Raw genomic sequence first — 21,739 nt, 5'->3', positions numbered from 1 at the left:
GACTTCTTGTAACTTTGTCTTTACTTCTGATTGTCAGATACTTTTGCTTTAAATCAAAGTTTGTAATGCAGCATTTTTTTTTTCTCAGAGCTGGTTGGTTTTGCTTATGGCATTGATTTTTTTGAAGGATTAATGTGTAAAACATGTACAGAACCAAGGCCATAAAAAAAGTGAATATACGGCATTGAAATAGTGTTTTAGTTACAATTTTACCAGCTACTGCACATTAGATATTAGTTTTTGCTGTTCTGTTTTTAGGTAAATTGCTCTTTTGTTTGCATTTGTGTTTTATGTGTGACACAAACATTTCAATGCAGCTGCAATGCACAAAAAGCAACAGAAAACTGGTATCTATTTAGGATCAACCCATCCCTTCTATCCACATTAATTCATACCTCTATAATCTTATTGTATGACAACTATTGACTCATAAGACTATTTTAGTAATTGTATGCAATGCAGGACAAAAAGTTGTACTAAAATGAAACAAATGAGTTAAGTGTCCTGAGGTTTGAAAGAGCATCCTCTGGTCACGCAAAAGTCAAGATCTTGCTATTTCTTACTGGTCCAATTCAAAGGATAAAATAAAAATATAGATATTAAAAGAGAGACCAGAATATTAATTTCACTTTCTCTTCATAGTTCAACATCCTCATCTGTGACTGTATGTATCAAAACATTACCATACTCAAAATCATCAAACAAGCCATTCGGTGCAGGAAAAGGAAATCATGTGAATGAGAAAAAGCTATATTTCTGCTGCAGTCATTAATATGTAATCTGTAGCTAATGAAGCGCTCTCTTGGTTTCCACCAAAATATGACGCAGCACACCTGTTTTCAACATTTATAATAATAAGAAGAAGAAATTAGCAGCAAATCATCATATTAGAATGATTTCTGAAGGATCATGTGACACTGAAGACTGGTTCTGACCTGTACTTATTAATATATATATATAAGGTACGAGAGGCTGTGGTGTACTGTGAATGAGTCAGGGCTGAAGGTCGTTGTTAGGCATGATGCAAAGCGTGACTTATTGTATTTTTTTATTATTTTAATTTATTAACCGCTTTTATAAAATGGTTACCACACAACAAATTATATTAAAACCAAAAAAACATGTATTGATATGTTACTTTTTGTTTGTTAAATGCTGATCAATGGTTAGTTTGAAACTAACCATTTTATAAAATAAGAATAAGTGATCATACTAAATTTTATTATATTTTATTTAAAAAAAAATTACATATGGGTGAAACCTAGGGGTTTGAAGGATAGTGGCAAAGATTGGTGAAGATTTACAATTACATTTAATGAGTTTTGAGGGGGCTGCAGTGTGATCCTTAAATCCCTTTACAAGAGTCTTTTAATATTATCTAATGATTCTTGTTTTAATATTCCTGACTAGATTTATTTTTATTTTTTTATTTTTTTGGTATGTGAGCTATTATTACACTGAAGGACATTTTTTCCCTTTAAATCATTGTCAAAATGTATGATAGTCATAATTTCTTTGCTCAGATATGATATAATTAAGCAGGACACATTCAAATGTATCAAATGTAAAAAAAATTACAATTAAAGCTAATTGTATTAAACCTCTATTGTCTTGACATGAACATGCCTCTGTCTGCTCTCCGTCAGTCTGATGTCAGGTCTGGCTGCGCTGGATGCCAAGTGCTCCAGTCGGCTGGGTCTCATCACCGTCTCTTACTACCTGTGGACCACATTCCTGGCCGTGGTGGTGGGAATCGTCATGGTGTTAATCATCCATCCGGGTGGAATGGCACAGAAAGAGGACTCCGAGGACAGCGGGAAACCCATCATGAGCTCCGCAGATGCTCTCCTGGATCTCATACGGTCAGAAGGTCCTCATCGTGCTCCTAAAGACAACACAGAGAGAAAACAGAGACGGGTTAAAGGGATAGTTCACACAAAAATTAGAAATTAGAAGTGTTTGCTCACCCTCGTGCTACATACAGGGTTATTATAGTTAACAAAAACTAAGACCAATTAGAAAATAAACAAATAAATACATCAATTAATTAATTAATTAATTTAGTTTCTTGAAATAGAGTAAACTTTACCCAAAATAAACTAAAATATATAAAATCTTAAAATTATTTTTATTTCAGCTAATTGCTAAAGCAACATTTCTCACTTCTGTTTAGTTTAACTTTAGTTTAACTTCAACTATATAAACTAATACTAAATCAACTAGAAAATAACAGTTCATAAAAACCATCAACATATTTATAACAAAAAAAATTATAAATAATTATAAAAACAAAAAATCACTAAAATATAAAAACAAAATCAAATTAAAAATATTGAGAAAAATTAAAATATTAATATTAATTTTAAAATATCAATATTAAAATATTAATTGAGAAAAATTTAAATATTAATATTATTTTTAAAATATCAATTTATGCACAATGATTATTCAAAGTGGTCAAATAGGTATTAGAAATAATACTAATCAAAACAGGCATGTAAGAAAATAAATAACAATAAATGTAAAGAAATTATATTTTTAATGCTACATTTTTAAAAGCAAATAATAATTAAAGTCAAATTCTAAATATTCAAGAAACTGCAATAGCTTCTCAGTGGATCTAAAATAAAACTTGAAATTTAATCAGATTTCATACTTAATGGTTATTCACAGCAGTTCAAATGGTTATTAAAATAATTTTATCATTTCAATCAGTAATTATAATCATAATCAAAATGATGTATAAGAAATTTTTTTACAATAAATATAAAGAATTTTATATTTCAAATTCAAAATATTACCAAATATTTGAATATTACCAAATATTTGAAAATATATATATATATATTTTTTTACATTAAATTACATTACATTAAATTACATTAAATTAAGATTATATAGCTCATTTCATACACAACGGCATCTCCAAGTGATTTAAATAAAAACTATTTAAATAATCAAAAAGTTCTATAAGAAAAAAAATTTACAATAAAAAAATAAACTGACTGAAAATCGAACAAATAATAACATGATATATTACAATCACACTGAAATATATAATCTTGAAATTTTGGATTTTGGAGTGAACATTTTCGGAGAAATATGTAACACTGAATTAAACATAAGTTTGTATATAGAAGTATATAGAAGAATTACATTTCAACTGAACATAAATTTGTATAGCACAATTCATAGTACACAATGGTAATGCCTTAAAATAACAGTGCTTTACATAAAAAGTATTTTAAAAATAATGATGAAATAATCAAAAAAGCTGTATAGGAAAAATGAACAATAAAAATACAAATATCTAAAAAATTTAAATGTATTAAAAACAGAAGAATAAAACAGAAGAATACATGACACTGAAAAATATTTGGTATTTTCATACAGAAATAATTATAAAGAAAGGGCAAATAACCAGCCAGCTGCTCAACCTCTTGTCTGTAAGTAGACTTATAAAGAAAGGGCAAATAACCAGCATCTGCAAACTTCAGGAGCTTGACAGATGTGTCTTTAGATGTGCAGTCGTTGGTATACAGGGAGAAGAGCAGTGGGGAGAGAACGCATCCCTGAGGGGCCCCAGTGCTGGTGGTGCTGCTGTTGGATGTGAATTTACTAATTCTCACTAGCTGTTTCCTATCTGTCAGAAAGCTAGAGATCTACTGACAGACAGAGTAAGGATCAGACAGCTGGGTCAGTTTTGTCTGGAGGATTGTTGGGATGATGGTGTTGAAAACGGAGCTAAAATCCACAAACAGGATCCCACATAAGTCCCTGTTTTGTCCAGATGTTGACATGTTGACTGCATCATCCATGGACCTGCTTGCTAGGTAAGCAAACTGCAGGGGGTCAATTAAGGGTCCAGTAATGTCCTTCAGATAAGCCAACACCAACCTCTCAAATGTCTTCATGACCACAGACGTTAGAGCCACAGGTCTGTAGTCATTAATTCCTGTAGTCTTGGGTTTCTTTGGGATGGGGATGATGGTGAAGCGTTTGAAGCAGGAAGGGACTTCACACAGCTCCAGAGATCTGTTGAAGATCTATGAGAAGCTGGCAGTCAGCTGGTCAGCACAGGTTTTCAGACAGGCTGGTGTAACACCGTCTGGGCCTGGTGCCTTTCTTCTCTTGTTCTTTCTGAAGACCTGGCACACATCATCTGCACTGATCTGAAGCGTAGGAGTTGGGGAGAGGGGGGTTGCAAGAGGTGTTAATGATTGTGTGGGAAGATGTTTAGAGCGAGTGTGGAGTGCTACTGGGAGTTTCAAATCTACAGTAAAAACCCATTCAGGTCTTCAGCAAGTTGTTGATTGGCCTCAGTGCTGGGGGATGGTGTCTTGTAGTTGGTAATGTCTTTCAGGCCTTTCCACACTGATGCAGGGTCATTGGCAGAAAACTGGTGTTTTTAGCATAGTCCCCCTTGGCCACACTAATCTCTTTATTCAGTGCATTATCTGGCCGTTCTCTGTCCCCCCTTCTGTATGGCATCCTCTTTGGCCTGACGAAAATGACGACGTTTTAAACCATGGTTGTAAACCATGGTTTATCATTCTTGAATGTTAAATGAGTCCTGGTAGGGATGCATATCTTCACAGAAACTGATATGTGATGTTACAGTCTCTGTGAGATCGTCCAGATCATTGGCGGCAGCTTCAAAAACACTCCAATCAGTACAATCGAAACAGGCTTGTAATACCTGCTCTGTCTCGTTGGTCCATCTCTTTACAGTTACTCCAAAAATTAAATTCTGTCATAATTTCCCCTACTCAGGTTGTTCTAAACCTGCGTAAAGTTCTTTCTTCTGTTGAACACAAAAGAAGATACTTTGATGTGTGTGGGTAAATAGATTGTTTTTGTAATTAGGTTCCATAGTAAAGAAAAAAAAAATAATATCAGAATCATTGGGGACAAGAAACTGTTTGTGGTATGGTTTCCCACATTTTTCAAAGTACATTCTTTTATGTACAACAGAAGAAAAAAAATATTAAAGGTTTGGAACAACTTGTGGGTGTGTAAACGATGACAAAATTTTTCACTTTTGGGTGAACTATCCTTTTAAGTCAGACAGTCCACCGTGAGCAACTGAAATGTTCATCATTAATAACTGGACAGACCCAATGATAACTTTCACATTCAGCCCTACATCTGGAGAGCCTTGTGTTCAAAGGGCAGATGTGAGATCTAGATTTGTTTTAAACCACGCAGGTTTACCGCATGCTGCTTTAATGGCCTTTAGCGATCTGGAGACTCCGTCACTATGAAAACAAAGATGCCAAAATAAAATCACGTGCAATTGAGCTTCTCTTATTCTTCTTATGAAATAGAACCCTAGCTATGAATATTCATGTTCACTGATTCCAAATTTAGTGCTTCATTACCTCACACAGACCAGTGAGGAGAGGAGAGGAGAGGAGGACAGGAGAGGAGAGGAGAGGAGAGAGGAGGACAGTAGAAGAGAGGAGGGGAGGAGAGGAGAGGAGAGGAGAGGAGATGAGAGGAGAGGAGAGGAGAGGAGAGGAGAGGAGAGGAGGAGAGGAGGATTTTTGTTTGTTTTTATTGTATATTTTAGCAAGGGAGAAAAAGGAAAGGAGAAAGGAAAGGAAAGGAAAGGAAAGGAAAGGAAAGGAAAGGAAACGAAAGGAAAGGAAAGGAAAGGAAAGGAAAGGAAACAAATATTATTTGTGAACTCAGTGATTCTAATTATTGTTCATTAAGAAAATCTACAAAGCCTGCCAAAAAACACTACTCTCTCATTTTAATTGCTAAAGAAGCATGAAAATGAAAGTGTACACATCTAAGATGCACATGGTGGTCTTTATATTGCTGCACTGAAAAAGCAAAACAAAGAACTAAAAACCTGCATACACAGGTATAAAATCTCCTTAATGGACAGAATGAACGAACATAAACTGATGCAAAATGCATGCACAAGCATTTTTACATTGAGAATAAGAACAAAACAAGCAAAAAAGTGTTGCACAAACACAAACAAATGCATTCACACATCTATTTTCCATTAAATATTTTGTGAAATCCATTGCAGCTATGCGCTACTACACTGTAAAATAAAAAAAAAAAAAAATATTTATATATATATATATATATATATATATATATATATATATATATATATATATATATATATATATATAATTGTTTCAACTTAAAATAATTTATTACCTTGCTGACTAAAACTTTATAGCTTTATAACTTTTTAGTTTATTCACCTTGAAATTTTAATTTACTTACGATAACTTGGATATTTCAGTTGACTAAACTTAAATTTTTTAGTCAGTGGAATAACTTTTTTATATATAATTAAATAATTAAATTAAATAATTTATTTTTACAGTGTGTAGGTAGTGTCTATTTTTAAACGTGCAGTATACTGAGAGACTTGGACTGTGGAACTGAGAGTTGGTTATGAACATTTGATTTAAATTCCATTAAAGCATAAGAGGAAAACTCAATGGGTTCGGCTATTTTCCTGCAACAATATAGCACTTTATGCCTCAGTGTGAAAAGACCACATGAGCCAGGCCAGCTTTATTTACGTAGACCCAAACTAACAGCACTTTTGCATCATATTGAATTGTCACAGCATCCGCCTGCAGGAAACTCTATCAGATATTAACACAGGACATTGTCTTGATGTGAATAGTGCACTGGGATCATGCAGAACATCTGGTCCTGCTCCAGCGGCTCTCGTATGCACAGATTGTGTTTGGATGCTAATGAATGAATCTCATCCATTCATACAGCACAATATGACTACTACCAATCCAGGCTAGTCTCAATAGTTTCCACAGGTATTTGTACTGCTTTGTGTGTCTTGTGTGTGTTTTTATAGAGGTTCTTATGACTATTGGATATTTTTTAAATCACAAATCAAATCAGTGTAATAGCTATGTTAAATTTAATGGTATTAAACATTCAATTTTTAATCTAATTTATTATGAAAACAAATCAAATCTATGAAATCTAAGAATCTGTAAACATTGAATATCTAGTATGTACAAAAAGTATGTGTTGTAGATTCTTCCTTTAACACCTTCAGATACTAATCGCACATCTTCTTTTGTGTGCATGTGTGCTTCGACAGGAATCCCAGACTCTGGCTTTGGAAAAGTTTGTAGTGTATTATTAAAAGAGTATTTGTTTGTACTCACTGCATATGTTGCCGTTAGGATCAACACTTGCTTCTGGGGTCCATATCTTGAAGATCTGAAATAGATCAGAAAGAATTACAACTTCAATCCCTCAAAAACAGATGCATTTTTTTATTTCAGTTTTGTGAGGAAAACGCTTAAAAATGAAAAACAAGTAAATCAATATTTGATATTATGTATTTTATATATAAATATTTAATATTAAATCAAATTAAATGTTTATTTATTAAATATTTAATATAAAGGTGTACCAACATTATTCCATACAAACCAATACATAATTGGTTTCATGAATACATGATTATTTGTGAATAGGATGCAATTTTTTTTGCACTGAAGAACCTCACAAAACTGGCACAGGATTGAATTCACACCATAATGAATAATGAATAAATTTTTTGTCCATATTTGAAAATGTCAACATCCTTCAACAGCAGAAAATTCATTTTTCATTACGCATTTGTTGGCCTTCCAATTTTTTCAATTTTCTTTTACATGGTTGTTTTCTGTCCTCATGACAAAATGTAAAAGGATTTTTTTTTTTTTTTTTTTTTTTTAAGTATTTGCACACACCAAGGAACTGGCAAGGACAGTTGTATGAAGGTTACTATACTATAAGTTGTGTACAATATATGTTTTCAAGGAAAGTCCTATTGGAAGTATTCAGTGCAGTTCAGTGCTGCTCTATGCACGTGTATAACTCTGCAACTGTATTTTATGTCTCCAAACAGAAACATGTTTCCAGCCAACCTCGTTCAAGCCACATTTCAACAGGTAAGAATCTACAGATAGCTGTGAATTATTAGTCACACTCCTTATGTAAGGAAAAATAGACCATGAAAATGTCATAGTATATAATGCTGTGTTTTACCATTTAAGATTAGGCAACTAATCTGCTTATGGATGGTGTTTATTACTTACTAATTTTCTTATGATAGGTGGTTCTTATTAATGTCATATTTTTTTTAGTTATTTTATTGTTTTTACTTGATTTTGTTTTTTTATAATAATTTGTTTTATTTAATAAGATAAAAAAACATCACAATAATACACAGCACTCCAGTCCATCAGTTAACATCTTGTGATGTGAAAAGCTGCGTGTTTGTAAGAAACAAATTCAGTTAACATCTTGTTTTTTTTTTTTTTTTTTGTTTGTAAGTAGCAAATATTTCATGATATTTTATTCTTTTGGTTGTGGATGTTATTGCTCTGTTGTCCTTTCACATCAAAATCCGTCCACATATTTGTTTAAAACTGTTTTAGCATGAAAATGATGCTTGATCTGTGCAGACTTTTTCACTGCAGAAAGCAATATTATGGGCAGAGGAAGCAACGGTTTAAGGTTAAAGAGTCTTAATGAAAGATTTGTTTCTTACAAACACATAGATTTTCACTTCACAAGACATTAACTGATGGACTGGAGTGGTGTGAATTACTTGTGGATTAATCTGATGTTTTTATCAGCTGTTTGGACTCTCATTCTGACGGCACCCATTCACAGACATTGGTGAGCAAATGATGTAATGCTACATTTCTCCAAATCTGATGAAGAAACAAACTCATCTACATCTTGGATGGCCTGAGTGCAAGTACAATTTCATCAAATTTTCATTCATTCAAGATCCATTTTGTGTTTCTTCTCTGTAGTATCGTACCAATAGTGTCCCCATAATGAAGACTCCCAAGACTACAGTGGCCACCAGTCTGACAGAAACCACCACTCGCCGCGCTCTCATCTACGGGATTCAGGACGATAATGGGACGGACATCCAGAACTTCCAGCTGGATCTGACGCCACCTCCTGACGTGGTAATGCGGACGCTTCCTGGCACCAGCGAGGGCATGAACGTCCTGGGGATCGTCATTTTCTCTGCCACGATGGGTGAGAACGCTGGCACAAACGAATTGGATGATAAATGTGTAAATGTTTTCATATCATATCTCATATTTGCATATCACTGCTTAATTATGCACAGGCATAATGTTGGGCAGGATGGGTCCTAACGGCAGCGCTCTGGTGAACTTCTGCCAAAGTCTCAATGAAGCAGTGCTGAAAATCGTGGCTATTGTCATCTGGTAAGACTATATTTAAATAAGCTAAATTAATAAATTATATATTTTATTATAAAAAAAAAAGATTGTATAAAAAAAATTGTATAATAAAAATAAATTATTTATTAATTTAGCTCATTAAAAAACGAATGATAAAACAGTATTGATTTAATCTAAAGCATAAAAATATAATTAATTTAATTTAATATTTCTTTATTTATTGTATTTTTTTTGTATTTAACCAAACAAAACCTTTAAAAAAGAAAAAAAAAATACTTCAGACTTTTACAACTCATACAGTATGATAAATAGAGAATATGGAGCTCAAATTCAGGTAAAAAAGCATAAGTTTTATTCAGAGGTCAAAATGGGTTCCTGTGGCTCAGTGGTAGAGCATTGCGTTAGCAGCGCAAAAGGTTGTGGGTTCAATTCCCAGGAAACACACATTTAAAAAAAAAAAAAGTGTAGTCTGAATCCACTGTAAGTCGCTTTGGATAAAAGCGTCTGCCAAATGCATAAATGTAAAACTGAGCAAAAATATGCAACTTGGTGCAGATGCTAATATTTATATGGCCAAAAAGTAAGATGTAATTCTGATAGCTTGTATTGTAAATCAGCGAGATATTTACATAAAATTATATACTGTAAATACCAGTCATCACTCTACATCTGCCAATAATATGTCTATGTCTATGTTAATAAGTAAGATGATATTTAAATACTTGGCTTTATGATCTAAACATATAATGCACTGCAATACAATGATGATTATCATACAGTATTTGATATTCACTGATTTTTCTGAAATATGATGTCTGGATAATCAAATAAACCTAAGGTGCTTCAGTAAGTGTTGGACTTGAAATATTACTAACAATATAAAAGTTACTCATACATTTGGTTTATAAAAATCAGTAAAGATTATACTAAAAGGCCTTTTGCTTGCTAAAAACACAAACTATCAATCAGAATACAGGCTTTTAATAGATTGTGTGCAACAGGTTTTTCAGCAATGGCTTGATCATGTTGATAATTTAGGCCTCAGAAATTTGCATCAGTAATGATACAGTACGCTTTAAGGGTTAAGTAATATAGAATTAGAGGATATTTTGTGAATATACTTACAGCTAGTTTATTGTGCAGGTACTTCCCATTTGGCATTGTGTTTCTGGTGGCCGGTAAGATCCTGGAGATGAGTGACCCATCTGCGATGGGGAAGAAGCTGGGCTTTTACGCCATCACTGTGGTGATGGGCCTCATTCTGCATGGCCTCTTCATCTTGCCCAGCATGTACTTCTTCATTACCAAGAAGAGCCCGATCGTCTACATTCGAGGAATCCTGCAGGCCCTGCTCATCTCTCTGGCCACGTCCTCCAGGTACAACACACACAAACACCAGCTGAAGCATAGTCAGATTTCATATTCATCCTGTTAGGTTTGTTTAACTAAACAAAAGCCAGCTCCACAATGACATCATCTTCCAAGAAGTGACATAATTTTTGGTGGTTACAAATTTGATGGATTTTCTGGTGTTTTGTTTTATTTCCTGATTTAATTGATATAAAAATTTTAGAAGACACACACACACACACACACACACTGTTAAAAAGTTCAAGATTTTTTAATGCTTTAAAAATAAATCTCAGTAAGGCTGCATTTATTGGATCAAAAAATACAGTAAAAACAGTAAAATTGTGAATTATTATTATAATTTAAAGTAACTGTTTTTGATTTGAATATATTGTAAAATGTAACTTATTTCTGTGATCAAAGCTGTATTTTCAGCATCATTACTCCAGTCTTCAGTGTCACATGATCCTTCAGAAATCATTCTAATATACTGATTTGCTGCTCAATAAAACTAGTTCTTTTTAGTTCTTTGTTTTGCTTTTTCAGTGCAACAATTTAAAGACCAAAATGTGCATGTTAGATGTGTACTTGATGCTTCTTTAGCAATTAAAATGAGTAAGTAATTTTTAACATTGATAAAACTTTTTATCAATGTTAAAAACAGTTGTGCTGCTTCATGTTTTGGTGGAAATTGTGATACAATTTTGTACAGGATTCTTTGATGAATAGAAAGTTCAAAAGAACAGTATTTATTTGAAATACAAATTTTAAATCTAAAATTAAAATTAGAATTTGGTAAAGTAACTGTTACTTTTGATCAATCGGTCAATTAACCCCAAACCTTTGAACATAAATATTAAAAACTTCAGCTCACTATTTCCATCCTGTTAATTTTCTTGCCTTTGTGCAAGTAACCAAGCTAGATTTTATAGAAAAATATATTTAAAGTACAAGACATTTATTTTATTTTCCACTCATACTGACTTGACAAACAACATGTTTTCTCCCATCCCATGGTTCCTGACACAGGAAAATACATTACAGAGAGAGAAAAGCAAAACAAAATGAATATTGCACAAGCTCTCATCCACATGAGGAATTTCATCAATACTTTAACGCTTTTGTCAACTCACCCTGCCAGTGGCTATAGTTAACACTGTGTCCACTTAAAAGAAAAATGCCGACACACACACACACACACACACACACACACAAAGCATAATAGTGGATTTTTTTTTCTTTTCTTGAAAATACAGCTCCACTGCACAACACTCATCTGTAATTTATTCATAACACGATGTCTTCAGTCTTTCCCGCATCATTTCAGTGTTTGCATCCAGTATAAGTAGAAGTCGTTTTTTTTTTTTTTTTTTTTTGTAATTAGAAAAACTGCTGCAACAGGTGGTGAAATATCATTATCATCATCAACATCTTTATTAGCATTTCTTACACTGATTTTCTCAGAAGGGATTTAATGTGTTACAGATTCTGTTAGTACTCTGGAAATAATATTGAACAAACAATCATGCAAGTAGTAGATGAAATCTGGAAGTGTTTGAATATGATGAGAAATGTTTGAGTTTATATTAAGACTTTTCACGTGTAGCCTTTGATATTTGGGTAAAACTGAGACATTGTTGGGATATTTTTTCATTTGCAGTTCTGCCACTCTGCCTATCACCTTCAAGTGCCTGCTGGAGAACAATCACATAGACCGGCGGATCATTCGCTTCGTGTTGCCCGTGGGAGCCACTATCAACATGGATGGCACTGCGCTGTATGAGGCTGTGGCTGCCATTTTTATCGCACAGGTCAACAACTACGAGCTTGACTTTGGCCAAATCATCACTATCAGGTACAAAACAATGATTAAGTCTTAAAGGGATACTCCATCCCAAAATGAAAATTTTGTCATAATTCACTTAACCCCATTTTGTTCCAAACCCGTAAAAGTATTGTTCGTCTTCGGAACACAATTTAAGATATTTTGGCTGAAAACAGGGAGGCTTGAGACTGTCCCATAGACTGCCAAATAAATAACAGTGTCAAGGTCCAGGAGAGTATGAAAAGCATTGTCAGAATAGTCCATCTGCCATCAGTGATTCAACTGTAACGTTACGAAGTGACGAGAAAACTTTTTGTACATGAAGAAAACAAAAATAATGACTTTGTTCAACAATTCCTCTCCTCTGTGTCTCTCCAAATCAGCATAGTGCCATTTTGGCAATTCTGAGCAGTACGCAGATGGCATACACTCTTCTGTATCAGCCGCGCCACAAGGATACGTTTTTTACATGTATTTACATTTTGGTTTGAAAGCAAACAACGCATCGACACAGCGCGGCTAACGCAGAGACTGAACGAGGCCTGAAAGATGCTTTAATCCAGCTGCATGATACACTGCATTATGTAATTGCAATCCATATTTGTTTGCAGTTATTAAATGTAAGAGAAAGTAACACATATCTTACAAGAACAACAATGAAAAGTTTTTACCAATTCAAAGCTTTTTCCACGTTGAAGTGACCCTGTTAAAGAAGGAAACAAGTTAAATTGCTTTGATTTAATTGATATTTGTATGTTATACAAATTTTTTTTTACTTTCATGAGCTGTAAGCTCTAATCATCAAAATTACAAAAACAAAAAAAAACTTTAGAAATGTTTTACTTTATATACAATGAATTTTAGAATATATGAAAGTTTCACTTTTTGAAATAAGCAAAAAAAATCTTTTTTTTTTTTTTTGATGCACCGGTATATATATTACATACAAAGAGATGCTGTTGATATTCATATGAAAAGAACTCAAGACCTCTTAAGATCCATCTTTGCATTCATGGATCTGAATGGATACGCTACAGAAACAGCTCACGACCTTAACGGAAACATTTTCATTAAAAACAAAAGGAAAGTGTCTGCCATGCATTCTATAATCTAATGCGCCGGTGTTTGCAAGTGTAAGAAGCCCTTTATTACTTTTTCAATTGCACCTTGTGTAAATCAGACACATATTAACATAAATAAAATTAGTGAAACAAATAACACATAATACAAGCAATTACTCTATGCATCTGCAGATTAGCATATGGTAATTTCATTCCTTTGTTCGCACTTGCATGCAGGGTGTACTTATTTTGTCACCTTTATTAACAGGTTAAAATATTCGCACTACTTGTTTAAGCAGAATGCTACCACACAGCAGAGTGTCTGTAACTAGTTTTACTGAAATCAGCAGAAAACATGTTGAAAGTGTAATATATACTGTTGAACTACTCACCCATTGTTTGAAGACATTTGTCAAGCTTGATGCAAGTTCCCTGCAAAAGTGCTGACTGTAACAAACTCGCAATATGCATTAACTAGACCTGCTTAAGAAATGTTTAAGGTGTAAATATAATATAATATAAGAAGATAAAATATGCTGAACCGTTCTGAAATTTTTACATTGCTATTAATTTTTTTTTTAAATCATTTATTTTACATTTCCTCCATCCATGTAAGCGTGTGGACCTGCTCATGTGGGGTGTATTTATGCATGCACAAGACATCCGCCACTGCACAGATGGGTGCCTGACAGAATCATCACTCATGAGATTATATGGCATGCAGTGTTATCTCAGAGCCATGCCACAGAGTCATAAATGTTGCTGTCAGCCCGTATAGACTAAAAGCAACATCAAGCCAAGTCGACGTGCATACTTCAGAGTTCACTATGTGCACTACATCACAGAGTGATGCGACAACCCCACAATTTTGCGAATGGAAGGTCAGATGAAGAAATGGAGGGTGTAGAAATATAGACAGGAACGGAGAGCTAGAGAGCATTTGGGCAGTGCTGTTACAGGGATAAATGCTGCTGTCACATGGCTGTCTTACCCCAGGATTATCATGCAGTTTTCAATTGTAGCGGCATGCATTTATTGCTGTAATTATATTAACAGGATATATAATTTACTGTACATTTACGCAGTGCAATAGCAGCATGCATTTATTGTGTTTGATAAGTTATTTTCTATTGTTGTAATTATTGGAAGTGCATTTTTTTTAACATTTTTGAGAATTTACTGAGGTTTAATTAGTTTTGGTATAGCAGCATGCATTTCTAACAACAACCATTGTCAGGATAAAGAATTTACTGCACATTTATGCAGTGCAATAACAGCATGCATTTATTGTGACACTTATATTAACAGGTTACAGAACTAACTCTGCACAAGTAAGTGGAGCAACAGCAGCATGCACTTATTGCGATGTCTATATTAACAGGTTACAGCATTTATACTGTAATCAATAGTAGCATATACTTATTGCATGTAAGCAGTGCAATAGTGATGCACATTTATTGCACTACTCTTACTACTGCATTCACTCAATATAATTCTTATTTATTGTGATGCATGCATAACAGGCCACAGCTTTTACACTGTGCACATAAGCAATGCAATGGAGACGTGCCTTTATTGCACCACCCAGTTAACAGGTCACCTTAATGCTGTAACTCGTCACTTTCCATAATTAGTTATCTCTTATAATGAGTAACAAATTATTGTAAATGTTGTTTTTAAAAATAACATCGCTCAAAACTATCATGTCATTATATTTAAGCTTCGCAGTCAGTCTCTTCTGCACCAATCTACCCAAAAAACCAACCAGTGTTTCTCATTAGAGACTCATTACTTCGCTAGAGAAGGTCAGAGGATCTTTTATTCTTCCCTTTGCATTATAAATTGTGTGCAGATCGAAGCGTGACATGGATAGATGTTATTCCTCAGTGAAGCAGTGTGCATTAAATCCCACACAAGCTGACTGATGTTACACCTGCGAAGGTGCATGAGCTGCATATGCATGAAAGCTTGCATGCAAGAGATTGTTTTGTTCAGGTGCTATTTCAGTGTTTGATTTTGTTTGTTATTACTGTTTGCATGAAGTCTGGTTCTCAGTCATTCATAAAATTGGCATGCAACTTGTGCTAGTATATCCAGCCTATGATCTGCCAACCTAAATTAGCTTTGTAAAGAAAAAGCTTTTCTGTGACAGTGGTTGTTTGTCCTTCATAACTTGTTGCTTGCTGTGTAATGATTCATTTACCATGTTTTCCAGTATTACAGCGACAGCAGCGAGCATCGGTGCAGCTGGGATCCCACAGGCCGGCCTGGTCACCATGGTAATAGTGTTGACATCCGTCGGACTGCCCACTGACGACATCACTCTCATTATCGCTGTTGATTGGGCCCTGTAAGTATGGACAAGTGCTTGATATTTTTGGACATTTAGGTAGAAAACACTTTTTGTCAGTGCACCGTTGGAGGCTGTACACACACACAATGTGTTGTTGCATTCTACTGTGCTGCTTTTCCATTGTTTTTTCTATTTAAATATGCACTAGGTGGATGTATTTGAGCATTGCACACTTTAGCTGCAAGAATGCTTCATATTTAAAATGCTGTGTTGAGTTACAAGAAGTTCAACTTTTCTCAAGACCTTGCATTTTTTCATTATGCTGCCCTGTATGCTGCACTTGTACTGTAAATGCAAAAACATGCTCTGGGTGATTGGCCTCTTGGACAGGAAATCAACTCGACAGGAAGTGACTAATGGTCACTATTATCATAAAAATGAGTTTACTGGAGTCACACAAATCAGAGTTTTCACAAAAATCAGAGTCGGACACATAGACAAATAATCACTCACTTTTGGACTTGGTTGTACATTTCCCATCATCTGTATTTATCCTGACTATGTTTTATCCACCAGTGTTTTTAAAATGCATGAAGTTAATTCTGTTCATCATGTCTATTCTTACCTCTTCATGTCTGTTTGTGCTCAACTGTTCAGTGTGATGTTAGGTGCTATGGTCAATGTGATGGTGGCCCATATCTGCAGAAAGGACTTCATTAAAGAGGGAGATGGGGTGAGTTACCTGAGACAGAAAAAAAAAAAAAATTGACAAGTTGACAAAATTTGAATGAAGACAGATGCACATTTGAATGGAAAACAAGCATGTTAAATAACCGATGAACACGATTCTCTGAAACACAGAAAACTAAAGTGGGTTTCAACGTCTTTTCTTGACAAACAGGACAGGTCATTTAATTTGTACCTTGCTGTAATCACAAAGACATCTCAAGGACACTGAGGTTTTGTAAATCAGGACAAACTTAGTGACGAGAGGAGAGATCGTGACTATTGCATGCAGATATCGACAAACAGGATAGTCACGACAAGGTGGAAAAACATAGTTTCGTAAAAAAAAAAAAAGAATGTACATGTGTTACAAACGGATCCATTATAGACACACAGCCGTCCAATTTATGGAAAAATGGCTTGGAAAACATATTTGTCTTGAAGGCATATGCACACCATATGCTGATGCCTGTTTCTAATGATTCTTCAGGACATGTGAGTGCTTCTGTGACAATCTTATTTTTCCTCTCTTAGTAATTAAGTGGTCATATAGCAGACAAATTTAACCAAGAGCCATTTATAGTACACTTACTTTAGGTGCTATTCAACGGGACAAATTAGCTCAAGATTAAAATAATGATAGCTTATGGCTTTCTCATTACAGAGCTTAAATCTATTACGTGATCTGAGATTTAACACCTACACCACACCACCAAAAGATGTGAAGCATGTTTGTTTGTTGTGTATAGACTGTAATATGAGCAATACAGCAATTCAGTGTTGTTTTAGTATTCTTTATCTACTTTTTTTATTATTATTTTAGCTTAATTTTTTAATAATTTTGTATGTGATTTTGTTAATTGTAAAAATTGTTTTTATTTATTTTGTTCTCCACTTTTATTTTTATTTCCGTTAGTAATTTTAGCCATTTGAATATCTAATATTTAATATTCTTTATTTCAATCAACAAAAATGCTCTTAAATATTTTTCGTTAATGATAACAACTCTAGTCTGACAGTCCTGTAGAGAGACGTTGGTTCCTTCATATAGATATAGATATAAAATAGATATTTAATATCTGCGCTCTTTCTACATCACTCCTTAAATTTATATTTTATGTATTGCTGATGTCATTAATCTAAAAGGAATGTTTAATTTTTCAATTTGAAATTGTTGCACAAGATCTTATATTCATAATACATGCAAAATAGGAGCATTTTCACTTAAACTTATTTCAGTTACTTACAAAGGCAACTTTTTCAAGTTTTTCAACTACTATTTATATTAGCTTTATGTCAATGAACAATTTTTTTTTAATAATTAGTTAATGATAACAACACTGCTCTGGTAGGCTGATTTGAGCCTGAGATTTGAGTTAAACAGTGCATAAAAATAAATACTGAATCAGCATTTGCCTGTTTCTCCGTAGGTCCCTCTCATCTGCGAAACAAAGCCCATGACTAACCAGGGTTTGCCGAACTGTCAGCAGAACAATGGTAGTTTCCAGTCCCCGCCACCAGGGGGCAAACCTGAGCACATCCCTCCAGATGTGGCCCGTCTCATGCAGCTGGAGGAAGGGGTCCGTCCACCGCCTCCCGATCGGAAAAAGCCGCCCGTACCACCGCGACACCTGAAACACAGAGACAAGGACCATTGTGCCATCGACATGAACGGTCTGGAGACTAACGTATAGCGACCACTGAAATCGCAGACTGAAATCGATCAAACAAAACATGGGAACGGATGATGGGACATGAATTATTTCCTTTCCGTTTTTCTCTAACAGGCAACACATGGTCTGACCCTGCACATATGGGCCACTGCCCCAGTAAAGCCATTCTTGGCAGCACATCCCGGTTGACCTATTCAGTGCGTTAGATAATGCCGGGATGGGATGAGAAACCAGGTCAAGGTCCACAACACCAAGCCAGCCTGTTTCTTTGGGTCGTAGCGCGATGCATTCAAGGCCATGAGAGCGAAGCATATCCTGTAACGTAATGCAAGACTGTCAAAAAGCATGAGTGAACTGTAAATACAACATAGCTATGTACTCTAATGTGTTTTTATTAATATTATTATTATTATTATTATTTCTCAAGTTTATATAATTTTATATCTTATGTCTCGTCTTTTTAAACAGGCTGTTTAAAAATATTTTAAAGCTCGCAGGCGTGCGTGAAGATCAATGTTAACTGTGATATTAATCATTTTATCTTATGGGATATTCTCCTCTCCCTGTTCTGTTAAACCCGTTCCCATAAAACCCCTCAAGGTAAGAGGTGCTCGCCTGGAAAACTAAATAAACGGAGATACCAGTTGTATACTGAATGGACTGTGAAACTAGATTATTCAGAACTAAATATGGGTCTGTAATGTATCATGCTAAATTAGGGTAGAAACATATTTTGCCCGAGTACGAAAACAAAGTGAATTACAAACCCGATTCCAAAAAAGTTGTGACACTGTACAAATTGTGAGTAAAAAAGGAATGGAATAATTTCCAAATCTCATAAACGTATATTTTATTCACAATAGAATATAGATAACATATCAAATGTTGAAAGTAAGACATTTTGAAATGGCATGCCAAATACTGGCTCATTTTGGATTTCATGAGAGCTTCACATTCCAAAAAAGTTGGGACAGGTAGTAATAAGAGGCCGGCAAAGTTAAATGTACATATAAGGAACAGCTGGAGGACCAATTTGCAACTTATTAGGTCAATTGGCAACATGATTGGGTGTAAAAAGAGCCTCTCAGAGTGGCAGTGTCTCTCAGAAGTCAAGATGGGCAGAGGATCACCAATTCCCCCAGTGCTGCGGTGAAAAATAGTTGAGCAATATCAGAAAGGAGTTTCTCAGAGAAAAATTGCAAAGAGTTTGAAGTTATCATCATCTACAGTGCATAATATCATCCAAAGATTCAGAGAATCTGGAACAATCTCTGTGCGTAAGGGTCAAGGCCGGAAAACCATACTGGATGCCCGTGATATTCGGGCCTTAGATGGCACTGCATCACATACAGGAATGCTGCTGTAATGGAAATCACAACATGGGCTCAGGAATACTTCCAGAAATTATTTTGGGTTGAATCACATACAGGAATGCTGCTGTAATGGAAATCACAACATGGGCTGTGGAATAATTAGCCATATCTAAACATGATCCAGAAGCGCAGGAGTTTTCTCTGGGCCAAGGCTCATTTAAAATGGACTGTGGCAAAGTGGAAAACTGTCCTGTGGTCAGACGAATCAAAATTTGAAGTTCTTTTTGGAAAACTGGGACGCCATGTCATCCGGACTAAAGAGGACAAGGACAACCCAAGTTGTTATCAGTGCTCAGTTCAGAAGCTTGCATCTCTGATGGTATGGGGTTGCATGAGTGCGTGTGGCATGGGCAGCTTACACATCTGGAAAGGCACCATCAATGCTGAAAGGTATATCCAAGTTCTAGAAGAACATATGCTCTCATCCAGACGTCGTCTCTTTCAGGGAAGACCTTGCATTTTCCAACATGACAATGCCAGACCACATACTGCATCAATTACAACATCATGGCTGCGTAGAAGAAGGATCCGGGTACTGAAATGGCCAGCCTGCAGTCCAGATCTTTCACCCATAGAAAACATTTGGTGCATCATAAAGAGGAAGATGCGACAAAGAAGACCTAAGACAGTTGAGTAACAAGAAGCCTGTATTAGACAAGAATGTGACAACATTCATATTCCTAAACTTGAGCAACTTGTCTCCTCAGTCCCCAGACATTTTGCAGACTTGTTATAAAAAGAAGAGGGGATGCCACACAGTGGTAAACATGGTCTTGTCCCAACTTATTTTTCCCTTAAAATGATGCATTTTCTCAGTTTAAACAATTGATATGTCATCTGTGTTGTATTCTGAATAAAATATTGACATTTGAAACTTCCACATCATTGCATTCTGTTTTTATTCACAATTTGTACAGTGTCCCAACTTTTTTGGAATCAGGTTTGTATATACTGTACTGACTCATCAAAAGCATATCCTGTTGAACTTACATCAATCTTTATGCACATTAAAGAAAAGTTCACCCAAAAATGAAAATTTGCTAAAAAAAAAATGAACACCCTCAGTCCATCCAAGATGTAGAAGTTTCTTTATCAGATTTGGAGAAATGTAGCATTACATCACTTGCTCACCAGTAGATCCTTTGCAGTGAATGGGTGCCATCAGAATGAGAGTCCAAACAGCTGATAAAAACATCACAATAATCCACACTACCCCAGTCCATCAATTAACATCTTGTGAAGCCAAAAGCTGTGTGATTGTAAAAAAAAAAAAAAAGAAACGTTCAAAATATATTTTGTGGAAAATATGAGTGTATATTTTTTATTGTTTTATTTATTTTTTCTAGTGGAAAAAGTCAATCCCCTGTTGTCCTCCTCTCACATCAAAATCCACCCACATATCCGTTTACAACTGTATTGTTTGTAAACAGTGCTTGATATTCTCTGCTGATTCAGTTGAGACAACTTTTTCACTGAAGAAAACAATATTATGAATTCGTAGAGGACTTGTATTTCAGCCGGGAGCAGCATTTTGAAGTTACAAATGTCTTGTCTTACAAACACGCAACTTTTCACTTCACAAGACACTAATTGATGGACTGGAGTGGTGTGAATTATTTGTGGATTATTGTGAAGTTTTTATCAGCTGTTTGGACTCTCATTCTGACGGCACCCATTCACTGCAAAGGATCTACTGATGCGTGAGTGAAGTTGAGTGCTTCAAAAAGTTTGTCACTATTTTTTACTGTAACTTTACAAGTGAGAATAAACTGGACTCTTTTTTCACCAGATGATGGCAATCTGGCCAAAATACATATGGGACTTCATTCAGCGAGCATGGTCTTGTTCCTAGAAAACCAATTTCTCTCCTGGGCCATTTTCCTGGTTGCATTCACACCGGCAGCAGGAACTCTGAAGAGGCCGACAGCAACGTCTGTGCACTGCATTTACAAACATCAACAATTAGTGAATGGAGGATCGATGCCGTGATCTGTGCTGTTTTTGTTGTGTGTTGTGGGTTTCTTAATAACGGAGATGGAATGTAAACACACAATTTACATGATTGAAATCTGCTAAATCTCCTAAGACAGCTTGCGGTGTAACATATCACAGAGGCTAAGAAAAGAACACAACGCTGCAGACAACAGGTAAATGCCGTTATTGCTGTTTTCCATGTTTTGTGGAAAAAATATTTTTACATGGTGTTTCTTATGC

At 35.0% G+C, this 21,739-nt stretch overlaps 1 protein-coding gene across 1 annotated transcript in view; it reads left to right on the top strand.

The window, feature by feature from the left end:
* slc1a7b (solute carrier family 1 member 7b) overlaps nucleotides 1-18,530 on the top strand; it is a 56,107-nt gene extending 37,577 nt beyond the window's left edge. The window contains exons 3-11 of the mRNA XM_042750952.1: nucleotides 1,647-1,862; nucleotides 7,904-7,946; nucleotides 8,820-9,054; nucleotides 9,149-9,248; nucleotides 10,368-10,601; nucleotides 12,235-12,429; nucleotides 15,676-15,810; nucleotides 16,411-16,486; nucleotides 17,910-18,530. Of these exons, the coding sequence (XP_042606886.1) occupies nucleotides 1,647-1,862; nucleotides 7,904-7,946; nucleotides 8,820-9,054; nucleotides 9,149-9,248; nucleotides 10,368-10,601; nucleotides 12,235-12,429; nucleotides 15,676-15,810; nucleotides 16,411-16,486; nucleotides 17,910-18,173 (1,498 nt within the window). The 3' untranslated portion in view covers nucleotides 18,174-18,530. The remainder of the gene's footprint in view (nucleotides 1-1,646; nucleotides 1,863-7,903; nucleotides 7,947-8,819; nucleotides 9,055-9,148; nucleotides 9,249-10,367; nucleotides 10,602-12,234; nucleotides 12,430-15,675; nucleotides 15,811-16,410; nucleotides 16,487-17,909) is intronic.
* The last annotated feature ends 3,209 nt before the right edge of the window (nucleotides 18,531-21,739 follow it).

The sequence above is a fragment of the Cyprinus carpio genome, chromosome B23 (assembly GCF_018340385.1).
Source record: "Cyprinus carpio isolate SPL01 chromosome B23, ASM1834038v1, whole genome shotgun sequence".
NCBI lineage: Eukaryota > Metazoa > Chordata > Actinopteri > Cypriniformes > Cyprinidae > Cyprinus > Cyprinus carpio.
Note: the sequence above shows the minus strand (reverse complement) of the source record. Positions and strands in the feature narration are given on the sequence as shown.